We start from the raw sequence: 17,780 nt of genomic DNA on the forward strand, positions 1-17,780 counted from the left end.
ACAAAACAAACAAAGAAGCCCACGTGTCATGCCCGTCATCACTCATCCATTATTGCCTAACACACCATCCAAAAAACGAAGTTCTTTCTGTGTAAGCAAGATAGACGGTACAGCACGCAACCACAATCATTGCAGTGAATAGCCAGGTGGCCATCCACGCATTTCTGCACCTTATTATCATGTTCTTTTAGCCGCTCATTGATGCACCTTTTAGTTTGTCCAACAAATGCGCGGCCACACGACAAGGGTATTCTATACACAACAGCCTGTGTACACGGAACCTAGTCATTGTGATGCTTGATTTTGCAACACTTTTTTAAGGGTGTGCGAATATTCGAACTTTCGAATATTTTTCTTATAGTGTTTGCTATTCGATTCGATTAGCAACAAAGTTTTACTATTCGAAGTATTCGAACTTCTGAAACTAAATATAACGGTTTATAATAACGGAAAATAAATACAAAGACGCTATATCGGCGTGCAGCATGCTTGGTCTTGCGTTTTGGGGTGCCGACGTACGCAACTGCTAGTCACTTCCACCGATGCCCCAAGCAGTCACTGCGTGACGAGCTCGTCGGAAGGTTCGCTGCCGATGCGTAAAATGCCCATCCGCGGTTCCGAGGAACCAGCGGGCGATGTGATTCGTTGCTTGCGACGAAACACATTGCGGTTTCTTGGCTTTCCCATGTCCACAGGTGCGATGTTCTTGCTCGCAAAGTTCGGATTCGTCTCATACATCGGCGCCGTGAGTGGAGTTAGGCCTAGCCACAGCCACGATTCCGAGCAGTAAGCTCGGTCGCGATGTGCGTGGCCATGGTACCCGATGTTTCAAAGTATGTCATGCTCGATCGCGAGTACGAAGAGTCGTCCCGCGATGGTCTTCGCCACGAGGTGCGAAATGCTGATAAGCAGAACAGCTTGTCCGAGATGCACGTCTGCGATGTTCGTGACGAGTGCGGCGCATTATCGTAATCTGATGCTTGAGCTTCCGCTTGCAGCTACCAAACTAAAGCGTAATTATATTCTAAATGATCATCGACCTGTGAACATAGAACGAGTGCAAACGCGTCATGAAGTAGCGCGATTATTGACAGCCGTGACCTCGCGACGTGCAAAGAACAGTCACGCTATCCCAGAGCAAGGATCGGACCAATGGCGAGGCGTGCTGGGGCAACATGGCAGACGCACCAATCAAAGGCCTCGAAAAGAACTTCAAAAATTTGCTTTTTGTACACTTTTTTCTGAATGGAGGACCTAGCTGGGGCGGAAAATTTGAAGACGGAGATATGCTCCTTCAGACGAGCCAAGAAGGCGGTGCCCGGTTGCGCCGTTGTGGAACTGTAATACTTTAACGCAGTTTTTTATATGCAGTTTCCGCAGCAATTTTCGCCACCTCGGCAACCACAACAAAATTTTGACCACACTTCTACGTAGTTTTCAGTGACGATATTTTGGAATCGGAAAAAAGACTACAAAACTAAAAATATCATTTTCGAAAATCGATTTTTTTTTATTTTTTGCGATACGAAAGCTGCCTCCTCCCTTAGGAATAAATCTGTTGTTTGACCATGTTTGTGACTTGTAACTGTTCCTGTCTCGTAACAACATACCGTATTTACTCGATTCTACCGCGCCCTCGATTGTAACGCGCACCCGTTTTCCCCGACCAAAAAAAAAAAAAGTAAAACATCGATTGTAACGCGCACCCATTTTTCGAGAGAAAAGAACAAAAAAAAAGTCTGTAAGAGTCAATCTTCGCACATTCCGAAGAACAAGTATTTGGGTTTTAAAGAACTAAAGTTTAAAAAAATAAAACACAAAGTCAAACAGCGGGCCTTGCCGCTAAACTGTCACCATTACGGTGGCGATACGAGTCGCGTAATGGATCAGTCCTCGTCGCTGTCGGACAACTCCTTGTCGCTGTAAACACTCTTCGATTTCGAAAAATCGGCCCTGCTTTGGTCCACTGAAACCTTTTCGTGAAGCTTTGCCGTAAAAAATCTTCTGCTTCTGTTTACGCCAGTCTCGCACGCACGTTTCGGGAACTCCGAACGACCGCGATGCGGCCCGATTTCCGTCCGTCTCTGCACATGTAATAACTTTTATTTTAAATGCGGCATCGCGGTGCACTCGTCGAGTATTTGGAGTCGGCACTTCCATGCAGTCGATGCGAACGGAGAACGGGACGATGAACTGCTAAGCACACGTACGAACTGAAACAATGGCAGAAATGGCCGAGGCGCGTAGGAGGCGGCCATCTTGAAATGCCGATGGCAATATGATAACCGAGTTTCTTTTTTTTTTTTCGGTACTCGATTCTAACGCGCATGCGATTTTTGCACTCGTTTTACCGAAAAAAAGGTACGTGTTAGATTCGAGTAAATACGGTACTTAGGGATTCTCTGCAGCTTTTTTCTGTAATTTCGCTTCGAAGTATTCTAAAAATATTTGAGAAATATTCGAAAATTATTTGATTCGATTCGCACTCAATCTTTATTATTCGAATTCACTTCGCGCCAAAAATTTTGCTATTTGCACAGCTCTACTTGTCTTCTTTCGGAACAGGGCAAGTTTCACTACACAGTTTAGACAGTTTCTCTGGTGCAGACATAACAACCCTTATGCCAGCCTTATTTCCAATCTTCTTAAGATTACATGTGCTACACCGTGGATATAAGGAATAACAGCACTCTTCTGCTGCTACAGGGAAATATCATCACGAGGTCGATTTTGTTTCTTCAAGTCCCGACAGAGCGATTCAGCGACGTGTGGTGGTTATGTCTGCACCAGAGAAACTGTCTAAACTGTGTAGTGAAACTTGCCCTGTTCCAAAACAAAAAAAAAGTGTTGGAAAATCAACCATCGCAATGGCTATGTTCCGTGTGCACAGAGTGTTGTGTATAGAATACCCTTGTCGTGTGGCCGTGCATACGTTGAACAAACTGAAAGGTGTATCAACGGGCGGGTAAAAGAACATGATAATAAGGTGCAGAAATGCGCGGATGGTCACCTGGCTATTCACTGCAATGATTGTGGTTGCGTGCCGTACTTTGATAACACTTGCATATTGTATCGCGACAGGGATATGTTAACGAGATTGATAGTAATAGCTGCAGAAATGAAATGGGATGATTTTGATCGTGTGAGCGCACCGTCTATCTCGCTTACACAGAAAGAACTTCGTTTTTTGGATGGTGTGTTAGGCAATAATGGATGAGTGATGACGGGCATGACACGTGGGCTTCTTTGTTTGTTTTGTCTTCATTCTTTTTCCTTTATATTCGCTTTTCCAAATAAATGCTTAGTTGCAGCTAAGCGCTTGTAAAGTCTTGCTTTCTTGCTGTCCCTGTGTATAGTATTGCGCTCCCTACGAAGATGGACCTGTACCAACTAGCCCGTTCTACTTGTTTACTCTCTTCAAAGTTCCAGAGGTTGAAGGTGGCGACTCGGTCACACGTCTCTAGCCAGCTCTCAGGGTCTTCAAACAACGATCCACGGAAAGTCAGTGGCTTGCTTGGCTGCTGAATCACGACAGTTATAGGCGGCAGAGGGGCTGTCATCATCTCGGCGGTCGATGTCACGGTCTTGGGCTGCCTGGTGTTTTCGGGAAGGAGCCCGTACTCTGGCTGCAGTCCCTTCTGCCAGCGGCTAATTCGACGATCCGGGTTATTTTTAGCGTCGTCTTCTTCGCGGCTTGGGTTTGGGTCAGCACCCCAAGGTGGCATCCGAATCATGAAGCAGCACCTCCACCAGATGTCACGAAGGTCGTGACATCGACAAAGGCAGCAGTCGGCATGTCCAAAATGAAACTCTTTATTTGGCCAAACTTGTGGCCGGGAAACGGAAAGTCAAACTACCGCAATACACACTGTACATTGGTAGCGGTGAACAGAGCGTCGGCCGTCGATAAAACTGAACTGCGGTAAGACGCGTCGGCCTTTATACGTGCGTCATCGAACATTCGAGCCTTATCGCTGGTGGCCGCGTTAGTTCCAAGATAATCTCAGCTGTTTGCATTTGCACGCTCAAGCCTATAAGAAAATTTTAACATAATCTGGAAGGTTCCCAGACATTAGGGTGTGGCTTGCACAAGGCAGCGGCTACGTGTGCAATGGACTTACATAAAAATAACAAAAGAAGCGCGCAGGGCAATATTGGATCATGGAAAAAGATAAAAATGGACGAGCGCGCGCCTAGCATTCCCAAGCCAACCTCCTCCGATGCCACACTCTCCTCGTGCCCCATGCTCTGGTCACAATTCCCAGGATGCTCCCTGTTTAATTTTTTGCGGCTGGGCTTCAAGAGTGTCATGTGACGCTCGCTCCTAGTTTTTTTCCCCTCCATGAGCAATGATGACGATAAGGCTGCATGAAAAAAAACGGGCAGAGCCTCCGAAACTGGAAGATTGTGCCAGTCTTGGAGGCTACACAAGAGACCACTGGAATCCAAACTTGACCAAGCCAGCAGAAAATCCAACATGGCGGCTTTTAAAGTCGAGCGGCATGGCTCAAAGCTACTGTACTTGAAACGAGCGATTTAACCCTTTGAGGGTTTTCGCCTACACGTACGGCCTCACCTAACAGGCACCAAAGGGTTTTCGTCGTACGTGTATGGCATAGCCTGTATGTTCAAAACGTGCGCCTTTTTCGATCATTTCTCTTGCTTGGCATGTGCTGCCACACTTCGGGAATACTACGTGGAATTTTTTTCATGCGCCGATGTCTCTCCGTTGTTTTTTTCTTTTGCTTCCCAAAGCGGTGCACTGGCTATCGCTTGCCCATCCGAGCGCGTTCACGGTGCGGCCGGTTTAAAACGCGCCTTTTGCGTTCATTTCTCTTGCTTGGAATGTGCTGCCACACTTCGGGAATATGTGAAATTTTTTTCATGTGCCGATATCTCTCCGTTGTAGTTTTTCTTTTTTTTCCTTCTTTTTATGCTTTCCGAAGTGGCGCAGCCGCTTTCACTTGCGTATCAGAACGCGCACATGCGGTGGGGCTGGTTTCGGTTTCATTCTTTGGGTGGTTATCACTTGTCGCGCCCGCAAAGCTGATGGCTCGCTGGTTTCTAATCTCTCAAAGGGTGACCGCTTGTGACTCTCTCGTTTATTGCTCCCCGGGGCGCGATTACATCTGCTCCCGTGTGGCACTAAATTATACAAATGACGCCACCGTGGTTGCACTTCCTGTTTCGGGGAGCACAAAACATTTTTTACCGGAAGAGTACTCTGGTGCGCTTATTTTTGTACAGTGAACTCCCGTTAAGACGAACTCGGTTAAGACGAATTCTCGCTTATACCGAACAACACGGGACCATTTGTTTGGTTTCCCATAGACTCAATGCAAAAAGAATTCGCTTAAGACGAACCGCCCAACTGCACTCTTCTGTTAAGACGAACTTTTGCGGTGATCAACAATGCTAGCGATTCTGCGAAACGAACACTGCAGTCATGGTGGGGCATTCAGGCGACCGAGAAAAAGCAAAAAAGATGAAAAAAAGCGCTTCCTGGAGCAAAGACGCGAAGCAAATCGTGACGCGGAGGGCGCGAGCTAAACGAAGAAGACCAGTCGGCGGATAAAGCCGGTATCCCCTCTCACCCCCAGCCTGTGGGTGGGGGAGGTGTGGGCTTTATCAGCAAAGAAAGCAACAAAAAGAGTGGGGGATTTACAACTTTGACCCCCAAGCCATTGCGTCCTTTTGTATTCCCGCCCGTTCTTCAGTTTCCCAGCTGGAGTACAAAGGAGAACAGAACAACACAAGAGCTTGGGGCCCCTCTGCCGTGGTCAGAGGGGCAAACGCAAGGGGAGTGGGGGAAAAAAAAAAGAAAGCGACCACAGGAACAAAAATGGTCTGTGCATTACAATCAAGTACGAAACCGAAACCACGATCGCCATCAGAGGGGTCAGGTGCATTGTCATCGCCATCACACAATGCACATGTATTTTGTGGTCAGTTCGCGTTGGTTCGTGTAGGACCTGTGCGCGTTCTATCTGTTCCCAGTGAAGTGCAAATTGTGATGAGCCATTTTGATTATGGAAGCGCACGACAAAGGAAGGCTATTTTGCACAGTGTCGTGCAAAATAAAAAGCTGCGTCGTGTCTTTTTCGTGGCGAGGCTTGTGACCGTGAGTAGCCCGATGGGATATCTTCAGCTGCACGTCGATCAGGAAAAGTTACTACGGGCCGAAAACGGGAAAATATCCGGACGTCGAAGAAAACCTTGCAGACTTTCTGAAGGGGGGACCCTGCTTCGGAGACATATTTCTTTGTTTTTGAGTAAATTTTTATGAAACTTTAGCAGCTTGTGTATTTTTATGTCTTGATTTCAAATATGCAATTATTTTTCTAGTACACTATGCTGTTTTCAAAATATAATATATTTCATGTATATTATTGGGAGCAAGATTTATTTATAAATTGTGAGAGTTATAAAGCAAACCAGCATATCGCAATAAGCTGGAATGAATGCTGCATGAAATAAAACAAGAATGGATGTTCTAGGCCCATTTGAACAAAAGTTATGGTATGTTGAACATTCCCAGCTTGATCCCAGTTTGACCGAGCTCGACATTGCTCACTTGCCAAGTCTCCAACCTACCATAACTTTTGTTCAAATGGGCCTAGAACATCCATTCTTGTTTTATTTCATGCAGCATTCATTCCAGCTTATTGCGATATGCTGGTTTGCTTTATAACTCTTACAATTTATAAATAAATCTTGCTCCCAACAATATACATGAAATATTTGATATTTTGAAAACAGCATTGTGTACTAGAAAAATAACTGCATATTTGAAATCAGGACATAAAAGTACATAAGCTGCAAAAGTTTCATAAAAATGTACTCAAAAACAAAGAAATATGTCTCCGAAGCAGGGTCCCCCCTTAAGGGGAGACGTGGGTCTTGAAAAAAGTTTTTTTTATTACTTAGGTTAGCTGAATGAAAGTTAGTACACTTAGTCAGATTTTTCTGCAGATTCCAAATCTCCAAGTAGATTTTTTATTATCTGCATTAGAACAAAAGATATGAGATTTCTGAGAGCATATTTCTTACGGTACTTTTTGGCAACTTTGCTTTGTCAAACACAAGAACAAAGTATGTGGCAAGACTGCCAGAGAGCTCGTCTAGCCGATGATGCTAATTTTATTGTTTTCATCAAACTTCGAATGCAAAATAAATGCACGCAAATATGAGCGAAAAATTTTTTCTTCATACACTTTATGATTATTAAGAGTTATCATTTGGTAAACAATATTGTAAGAAAATAAATAGCATCATCGGCTAGATCAGCTTTCTGGCATTCTTGCCACATACTTTGCTTTTGTGTTTGACGAAAAGAAGTTGCCGAAAATCCCCGTAAGAAATGTGCTAGAAAACGTTGTAGAAACAGCATATCTTTTGTTCTAATGCAGCTATGAAAAATCTACTCACAGATTTGGAATCTGTAGAAGAAACTGAATAAGTGTATTAAATTTCATTCTGTTCACCCAATTATTAAAAACACACTTTTCAAGACCCACGTCTCCCCTTAAGCAACTCAGCGTATAATGACTTTGTCAAGGCAACAGCACGCCACCGAGGCGTATCCAGAAGTGATCTTAGAGCCAGCAAAACAGGCTCACAGAAGAAAACGAACTGCCAGGACAATAAGTTTTACATTCTTTGAAGGAAAATTGTGCTTGTCTCTTAATTTTTTTTTCTAATCGTCAACATAGGAGCGTGTTACAGTTTTATCATTAAAATGTGGTAGCAAATATCTTCACGAGCATTCTTATTTTTTGAACACGCGAAATCGGGTGCTCGTAAGATTCGTGTGAATACACCGCTTGAAGGCATAGTCTTTATCTAGATGAGCCAAATAAATGCTTTTTCTTGTCTTTTTGCCCCCATTGTAAGTCTACTCCATTCAGTGTTTTCAAGTAACATATTTGGATGCACTTGGCATGTTAGCATGTCTCTTTTTGGGGGCACTTCTGATAAGCCGAACTCCTGATAAGACGAACAGATGACCACAGTCCCTTCGAGTTCGTCTTAACGGGAGTCTACTGTATGTCTATGAGCTATGTTTATTACAATGCATAATGTTGATTTATAAAAAATCGCATAAGTGTTTTTTTAGGATTTTGCTTGATGTTACTGCAAATAAACCGTGTGTATGTAACAACAAAAATGATTTTTTTGCCACTTTACGGTCACACGAAAAAATTTTAGACAATTTTTTCGGAAATAGAATCGTCTGAAGAATTTATTTCAGCAATACAGTAAAAGCTCGTCAATTCAAACTGGGAGGGGACTATAAATTTGTTGGAATTAAGCGGAGTTTGAATGAACGGACATGGCACCACAATGCGCGGGCCGAACCCAAAGAAGCCAGCTCTGGACTCGTTATCGCGAACTAGGCGCTACTACACGTTTGTGGCAGGTGATTTTGCAAATTAAGTTCATGGAGCTCTAACAGCGACCAAAATTAATTGAGCAGACAGTGATACACCAGAAACAAGCGCCAACATGCATTCATGTGAGTAGTGAGCCTTAACCCTTTGCGGTCCAAAACCTTTACCCACTTTCCGGCTCTAGCGGTCCGAAACTATTTCGCCAGTTTCTGGCGCCGCGAATAAAAACACAAGCTGTGGAAGCGAAACGCACAGGATATTTATTTTTGCTCCTGCATTCTGCAGGCAACTCTTTTAGTGATATTTGGGCAACGTATGATACCGCTCAAATCATTCCCCTGTGTGCAGGCCAGGGTTATTACTGCAGGTTTCCACCGCCGCCGTCGTCGTCTTCGTCACTCACTTCTGTCGAATCACTGTCATCACTGTCTGGTGGAGGCACGTAATTCTCTTTCTCACTAAAGTCATCCTCGCTTTCGCTAAAAGCACCGCCGTAAAACGCACGCGGTGAAAACGTGGCCATGCTTCTCAGCAAACCGCGCGCGCGAGTGGGTACGCTCTAGGCCCCGTGCTGATCATAGTGCTGCACCCTAGTGTCAAAAAAGTAAAACCTCAACAAACAAAGCTCACTTATTCCTCAAGAGATGGCCCTTCATGTATACAAAAAATGCGCGCGACTCGCGGTGAGAAAACAGCAAAATTTAAACCACGAACACCCTTGTCGGGCGGGGCCCGACAGCGGACCGCTACGGCCGTGTTGCGTTGTCGGGCGCTGCCCGACAACGGACCGCAAAGGGTTAATGGGAAATATATGACGCGATTTATGCTCGAAAAGAGGTTTATTTACATGGTGGTGTTAACACAATAAAAATTAAAAGTAATCAGTAATTTGCATTTGATTGCGTTTCTTTTCTTGCGACTCCATGAGCATAGTTTGCAGCTTGTCCAAGAGCTCCGGCACAGTGTCCGAATTCTGACCTGCTGAAAAATCCTGCTGTTTCGTTGTTTTACATATCTGGTAAATTCGGTTTGGTTTGATTTTGCAACACACTGTGGTCACTATGGTCCGACTTCTGCGAGGAGAAAACTAAGACCTGGGGCTCCCAGGTCAAATTAACTGTTGTGGATACCGACGCGTTCAAATTATCGGGAGTTTTCCCCCATAGAAATACACAGGGCTGTGCCGGGACCAGGGCATCAGCTCAAATTAAATGTAAGTTCGAATTAACTGAGTTCAAATTAACGAGCTTTCACTGTATAAAGATTACACATTTTTGGACTGCATTTCGCGAAAAATTCGACCCTCAAAGGGTTAATCTGAAATATCGAACTTTAGGGTGTAAATTTGTCTGAAAAATCAGTCGCAAAAATACATTAGTTCTATGGGAACCTTGACGCTGCATTTATGAAGTCCATAATTTCCATCAAGTTCGAACTGTTGGAGTTGGAAAAATTCGCCATCGACTGTACCGTTAATTGAAAAGGATGGGTGCACCCACTGCTACAATATCTTGCTCTACAAGATGACAGTATTTGTAATAACTTAAAAAATTATTCTTTTCAGTAATGTTTTTTGGGATGCTTCTTTACGTTTCAAGTAGGCATTCTGTCTCAGCAATTAGTATCTCTGCTCCACTCAAAACGGCAATGATCAGGCTACCATTTCGTGCATCACAGCATGTGTTGCAAATTGAAACGGAAGGTTAACACTACAAAGGAGCAGCAGGAAGCAAAGATCCAATGCTCCACCGCACATTGAGTGTATGCACTCATGAGACTGGTGACAAATATTGTCTCACGCAAAACTAGGTGACATCGTCGAATCAATTACCATACAGTACTCACCCTATAGTTGATGGCAAACGTAGACACCTGGAGTGCCATGGATATGACGTAAACGGTGCTATTGAGAAGAGATGGCTTGAATTCGTCATCTCGATCAGAAAACTTCTCAGGCCTGCGTGATGGGAGAGATTTTGCACAGTTGCTGAAATGCCATCGAGAAAGCTTATTTCAAATGATGCCATTGTGCCTCTCACACAGCTATAGGTTTTACTGCTGCTTCCATATGTGCTAGAAGAGTAAGGACCTTATTCTGTGTTGAACAAATTATTGATACAGCAAACCATGCATGTTATTGAAAGTTGTTGAATATCTTAATCCTCACTTTCATACCAGGAGCAGCTCCAGCCACAAGCACTAAAAACCTAACCACAACAAGCTCTACCACTAACGAATAGAATCGTCATGAACAAAAATGTCTCTTTCGGTGAGTAAAGTCCACAAATAGCAAACTTTTTACAACAGATAGCCGCAACTGTCCATGTTTGTGTCTCATTTTTCTTCTTATTGTCAACCTCCTCTGTGTGGAAAACGTGTGTCAAAATTAAGTACTTTGACGACCAAGTTCAGAAATAGAAGGGGATGCTTTCTTTTCGGAGTGCCATGTGCCTTCTCTGAACTATTAGTATTTCGTGTAATTTGGTGTGTGGCACACGTCTCGCATACACACATGCTGAGCTGGCCTGCCACCGTCTCTCTGCGGCACTCACCACCTTGCCCAGGGACATTGGCTCTCAGGTTCTGATGAGAAACCGTTCTTTCATAGATAAACCTCATGTCCCTGTCGAAGGACAAGCATTGTACTGCCATCTCTGAAGAGTGCATAGTGTTTTCTCGCTTCCTCGAGAGGACATTATGCCTGCAATCCGCATCACACGTCTCACACACAACGGCAAGGCAAGGGGACTTTGATCATTTACAACAGTTTTGATGGAAACCTTTTGCAATATGCTTACAAGCAGTATACAGTCAAACCTCGACATCTCGAATTATTGCCTATGTCGAACGGTTCCTATATCACGTGGGAAATCGCATGCATTTTTAATTTTTTATTTCGAACGAAGTTTGACGTATATTGGATATATCGAACTCGGCCACCCCAAACCGCCCGCGCTCCGTTGACAGGCGGCGAGCTTTCCCGCAACTCTCGAAAATAGCGGTAGCGCGGTGGGCGTTTACGACTGCTGCACACATCGATGGCGCCGAGTGCGCCACTTGAACGTAGCGGCATACGCACGCCGCAGCCTTGCAGCAACGACGCACTGCACTTGTTGCAGCAGCGCCAGGCATCCGTCGCATCGGTCGTTGTTGTGCTCGTGTGTTAGGCCTGCCGCGCGTTGTGGTGTGTGTAGCGATGGCTGCAGACGCGAAGAAACGGACGACCCTGACTTTTGCAGCAAAACTGGAAGCAATCCAGCGCGTTGAGAATGGTGAGAAGAAGTCGAGCGTCGCGGACAGGTTAGGCATACCAAGGAGCACATTGAGTACTCTGCTCAAAAACAAAGCCGACATAAAGGCCAAGGCCGAGAAGAGTCAGCACTCGGGCGCGCGGCGTGTACGCAAAGCTGCTTTTGAAGATGTTGAGAAGTCTCTCCACAAGTGGTTCATGGACGCAAGGGCCCGAAATATTCCTGTATCGGGGCCGATGTTGCAACAGAAGGCAAAGAACTTTGCATTCATTCTCGGCGTCGAGAATTTCAGTGCGAGTAGCGGTTGGCTACAACGTTTTAAGACTCGTTTCAACATTGTCGGGAAGACTGTGTCGGGAGAGAGTGAGGACGCCAATGATGAAGAAATTCAGAAGTGGCTTGATCATGAGTGGCCCAAAGTTCTCGCCAAGTATGAGCCGAGCCAAATCTTTAATGCTGACGAGACGGGCCTGTTCTGGCAAATGCTTCCGCGGCAAACGCTGGACACTCGCGGGGACAAGTGCCACGGGGGCAAGCAAGGCAAGGCCCGTGTGACGGTCCTATTGGCTGCCAATATGGATGGGAGCACGAAGCTGCGGCCACTTGTAATTGGCAAATTTAAAACCCCGAGGTGCATGCGGAACTGCCCCAATATTCCGGTGACTTATGCCTGGAATAAGAAGTCGTGGATGATGAGGGATATTTTCCTCAAGTGGCTGAAGGCGTGGGATTCGGACCTGGTGCGTCAGGGACGGAAGGTATGCCTTATCGTCGATAACTGCACGGCACACCACACCGATGCCCAGCTGAGCAACATCGAAGTGGTATTTCTGCCACCCAACACCACTTCGAAGCTCCAACCGTTGGACTAGGGCATTATCCGCACATTTAAGTCTATCTACAAGCGTCGGCTGATCGACATTTTGCTTGTAAGACTCCGGATGGGCCAAGATCTGAAGATCGATCTTTTGGGCGCCATCAAAATGCTCAAGGCGTCGTGGGAAAACGTCAAGCAGTCGACGATAGCCAACTGCTTTCGGCATGCGGGCTTCGGTGGACGCACTGACGAAGCATCAGTGGAAGAATCCGAGGAAGCTGGGTTGGCATGCGCAGATGAAGAAAGCGAGCTCGCCGAAACGTGGAGCAAGCTGGAGAGCTTTGTTGGTGCGGAGCCGCAAAGCATGTGCATCGAAGACTTCGTTGGAGGTGACGACAGCACTGGTACAACGGCGGAGCTAACGGATGTAGAGATCGTCGCCGAAGCTACCGCTGAGTAGCCGAATGAAGACGCTGCCGAGGTGGATCCCGCAAGCGCTGATGGTGCCCCGCTCCCGACATCAGCTGAGGTCGTAGCCGCTTTGGCCCTTGCGCGCCGCCACTGCAGCGCGATTGAAGGCACCGGCCTTTCACTTGTGGATCGCCTGGACTATGTTGAGGACGCAGTCGTCAGACACGCCATTGCCAACAAAAAGCAGGCTACTCTTTTTCAGTATTTTAAGCCAACACAATAAATACTTCGTTTGAATCTTCAAGTGAGTATTTACTGCCCCACGATTGGTTCGTTGGTTGTTTTCCACAAGTTCCTGACGCATTTTTTACGTGATTCTTTATATCGAATTCTGGATATATCGAACTATTTCGCGATCGCCGTGCCGTTCGATATATCGAGGTTCGACTGTAGTTTACAGAACATTTTAGTGCTGTTCTTTGCAAAAAAAAACGTCGTTTTCTAACACATGCAGTGCACTGAAGTAAATGCCTCTGTATTGGGACATCAGGTCTCAGCCCTGTAAGTTCTTGATTAGTTCTAAACATTTTTTAGTAAATGCACGCAGCCTAGATATTACCACTTCTTTTTGTATCTTCATGTGACAGACCTATTATATCCACCGCTCAGCGCCGGAATGTCTTCCCCGATTGTTTGCGACACTTCTGATAAGATTGTACGCACAATGCAAGCCGTCGAGTTTATTCTGGAACTAACGCAGTCACTAGCGATTATGTGGGAACTACTTCTTGTGTGAAAAATTTTTCTTAGACAAAAGACGAAACAGGCACGGACAGGTGCAAACTTCCAACTCAATTTATTGTCAAGGTGAGACATATATAATAAATTCAGTTGGAAGTTTGCACCTGTTCGTGTCTGTTTTGTCCTTTGTCTAAGGAAAACTTTTCCCGCAAGAAGTAGTAGAGCATGGAGTACCAACCAGCTCAAAGCCACACTTGTTAATGTGGGAATCTTCGATCCTGCAAGTATAAAAGCCGACGAGTTGCCCCAACGATCAGACTAATTGACGATCGATGACCGCGCTTGCTGCTATCTGTGCAGTGAGTGTTACTTGATTTTCTGGGCACACGTTCGCTCAGTAAAAAGTTTCATCTTCAGCAGTCTGACTGTCGCCTTCTTCCCCGTCACAACTACGTGACAATATTAAAACAGTTCTGTTATTTACTTCAGCGTGGTTGATTAGTAAGTTTCAGGAGATACTGACATCAATTTCTAATGGTGATAAAGAGAAGGGGGAAGATAAGTTTCTAAAACTATTAAATTATTGTTGTTTTATATAAGTAAATTCAAATTCAAACGGTGACATCGACAACAAGGAATACAATGAAACCTCATGTGTTTGACCGCTGACTCGAAGGTCACGGGATCTAATCTTGGCAGCGGCCGCCGCATTTTGATGGAGGCGAAATGCTAGTGTACTTAGATCGAGGTGCACATTAAAGAAACCCAGCTAATGATACCTGGGTTCCACACCAAGTATTCTCAGCTACGCAACAAATATATATACAGTAGAACCCCGCTGATACGTTTTTGAAGGGACCGTAGGAAATAAACGTAAGAGACGGGAAACTTAAGAGCCGAAAAACAGGAAAAACGGCAAAATATTTAGTGGTACAGAATTTTATTTCAATTCTTACGCGCAGCACGAAAATTGGCGCGCTCAGCCGCGATCTAGTCGATGGATAGAAACGCGGAGCTTAGGACGGCCTTATCCACAGAAATGTAATCAACGTATGTGATTTTTTTAACACCAACAGCTGTAGACATGAAAGAACTAAGCACACGCAATCACAACCGGCGCGGTGAGTCCGACCGCGAACCGCACGCACGACCATGCGAGCTCCAACCAGCTCGAACTCCTCCCGTTCTCCGATAAATAACGATGATGATGAGTCTGCGCCAACGCGATGGCAGAAGTGAATGCCAATCTCGAAGGCCTTGCTTTCGCAAGCAATTACGTCATACACGCCATGTTTGTGCAATGCAAATCTCAGAGGCTATGCTTTTGTCAATAGTAAATGCCAATCTCGAAGGCCTTGCTTTCGCGAGCAGTTACGTCATAGACGCCATCTTTGCAATTTGAATCTCGAAGGCCATGCTTTTGTTTGCATCAATTGAAAGATTCTGTTGCTTGCGCCTTTCATGCGGCTAATATTACGGTCAAACGAGGCCAAGCTGCGTGAAAATGCACCATGGCCGCTCTCTTTCGTAGTCACTCGGTCGGCTCCGGGCACACTTCGCGACGTATCATACGGGAACGGTCCGACAGTTACGACGTAACAGCGGGGTTCCCAATACATTGTATCCTATGGGAGCTATGCCGGGACCGGCGGAAAACGACGTAACAGCCGGGAAAACGCAGCAGTGAGGAACGTAACAGCGGGGTTCTACTGTACAAAGGTTTTTTCCTAGAAAATTCAGAATTTTTTGTAAAAATACTGCGAGAGTAATGCACCCATCGTCTTCACACACAAACTTTTGGTAGAGGCATAAATACCTTGACACTGCAAAAATTACAGGCTAACATAAACAACCTGATGAACATTTTTTATCAACTTGAGGGCAAGTGTTTGTTTATATGGAGAAGTTGATAGACATCAATTTATGGAATGCCCATTTTTCAGAATTAAAATATTCAATTGACACATTTCTTGGTCATTAGTCATTTTGGTGTAAATTTAGCACGGGCAAAGTATTTCTGCCTTGATTTAGAGCTAATTGGTGAATGCTATGAATGTCTTCCCATGAAAGCATCTTTATAAAAAACCTATATTGTCTAAAAAAACGTCAAAAATAGAAAACAGCATTGATGAAATGAACATTCTGTACTTTGATCTCGGGTATGAGGATGTTCTCGGCATCACAATCCTGTCATAGAAGACACTTGGCATGCAGACGCAGGATGATGTCTACTCCCCTCGGCTTTTCATCGTTCTCCTTGTGCTCAAAACGTCTACAGTTACAAAGTGCCAAACTTGCAGAGCAATCTGTGCATCAAACAACCATTAAACTGAATGCAAAAAGTATGCAAACATGTGTCCGCCAGTGGCAGGTTTTAATAATACTTCTCCATGGCAATGCGGCAGTGCTACATGAGCCCCAACAGATAATGAAGCCAATGAAAGCATAGAGGAAGCTGCCATATTTACACGATTGTAGGTCAACCCATTGGACCTAAATTTGGAAAGTTGGGGGGTCAGCTTACAGTCTTAACTGAAACTAGTAACAGTGGAACAAATGAAAAATCAGGGATGCTGTGGCGTGCTTACAACATCAAATGAAACGAAATTATGTTTGCTTTGCGGCCACATGCATGCTCTAAAGAAAAAAAGCTTTCTTTTTCAACTTTTACCCAGTTGCTGTTCGCAGTCATAAGTGCCGCTGCTAATGAAGAGAGGTTCCTCCATCAACTATTGACACTCCCATAAGAGCCACTTGTGTGCCATTTTTTAAGTGTCGATTGTTGATGAAGAGCTGCTGTTCCAATCAGCAGCAGCATTTCTGATGGTGAAGAGCGGCTCAGCAGCAATTTGTTCGGGGGGGGGGGGGGGGCCGATAGTTCATGGAAAAGCTTCTTCTCTCTATTTTTTCTTTTTTTTTTCACGGCCGCGTTTGGCAAGCGGGCTGGAATTTAAATCTGCCCCGGCCACCTAGACCACCCCAGCCCTCCCTCCTATCCATTTTCTTGCCTTTGATTGTCCCAGTGCAGGCCGCGCACACTTTGGGTGCCGGTGTGCTGACGCAGACAAAACTTTTCTTATCTACCATGTACCATGTGGAAGCGAGCCAAAGGCTTAATAAGCTAAGAGTAGATTCACTGGAGCTGCCGGACCGGCACACAAGCCGTTCTGCATGCCACTGTTGCGCTTGACTGCGGGCCAAGCAGCATTCAAGAGGACTCATGCCACAAAAAGGAACCTAGCGGCATGTATGTTCCTCAATGGGTGGCAGGCAGTGGCGGCTGCAGAGGTTCCCATGTGACACCAAGCGGCAGGGACTTCGCGGGCTGAAGTGTGGACGCTTTTCGGAGCGTGCGGCACACATGAACAAACTATGCGAATGGTCTCTGTGGGTGAAGCGCGAAACTGTCATGCAGAAACTCTGTGTCATCACTTTGGAAACTGGAATGACGAGGAAAGAACTTCAAAACCCGCTGGGCATCAAAGTTCATAAAGAGGGCCGACTTGATGATGACGAGTGAACACGTAAAATAAGTTTCCATTACGGAATGGCTCGCTCGCACGTACTTCTTGTTTTTTTTTGTGCATGTGCCCGATTTTGGGGGGTTGACCTACATTCAATCTAACTCACAATCGTGTAAATACTGTATTTGCATTTTTTTTCTGAGGTGTGCTAACATGTTAATTTAAAGGTTGAGAAAACAGAAATCAACACAGTGAATTAGTCAGACCCTGTGAGCCTAGAACAAACATTAATCAAATAACACTACCGAGGTGGTGAGCGTGCAGTAGCCTCCTGGACGAGGTAGACAAGGCTGGCAAAATGCACTGCAAACTGGAGTAGCACCGTCAGCAATGTGTACGCATTGAAGATATTGGGCAATGGACGCTCGTGGGAAAGGACCTTCAGAGGCTGCAGAGAAAAGATGACCACCAATGAGTGACCTCCATGAGAAAGAGTGACACCAGGCTCAGTATAAGCAAGTACTATAGTTCTTTTTTTCCCCGATTTGGCTGTGCTTTGCAGTGCCACAAGACTGGGTGCCAGTTCAGAAAGCTTAACACTTATTTTAATGTGAACAGGAAAATGGCACCCTACTCTCGCAGCAGTGATCCCTGGGCACTTTCTTCCCAATTTGCTCCCATTGTTTTAAGAAGTGTTCTGCTTTTA

General features: G+C 45.3%; 1 protein-coding gene across 1 annotated transcript in view; it reads right to left on the reverse strand.

Moving 5' to 3' along the window:
* The window catches only part of LOC119389803 (endoplasmic reticulum transmembrane helix translocase), a 554,079-nt gene that overhangs the window by 38,447 nt on the left and 497,852 nt on the right, over nt 1-17,780 (reverse strand). The window contains exons 22-23 of the mRNA XM_037657194.1: nt 17,380-17,522; nt 10,236-10,347 (exon numbers count right to left, since the gene is read on the reverse strand). Of these exons, the coding sequence (XP_037513122.1) occupies nt 10,236-10,347; nt 17,380-17,522 (255 nt within the window). The remainder of the gene's footprint in view (nt 1-10,235; nt 10,348-17,379; nt 17,523-17,780) is intronic.

Source organism: Rhipicephalus sanguineus, chromosome 1 (genome assembly GCF_013339695.2).
Source record: "Rhipicephalus sanguineus isolate Rsan-2018 chromosome 1, BIME_Rsan_1.4, whole genome shotgun sequence".
Classification (NCBI taxonomy): Eukaryota; Metazoa; Arthropoda; class Arachnida; order Ixodida; family Ixodidae; genus Rhipicephalus; species Rhipicephalus sanguineus.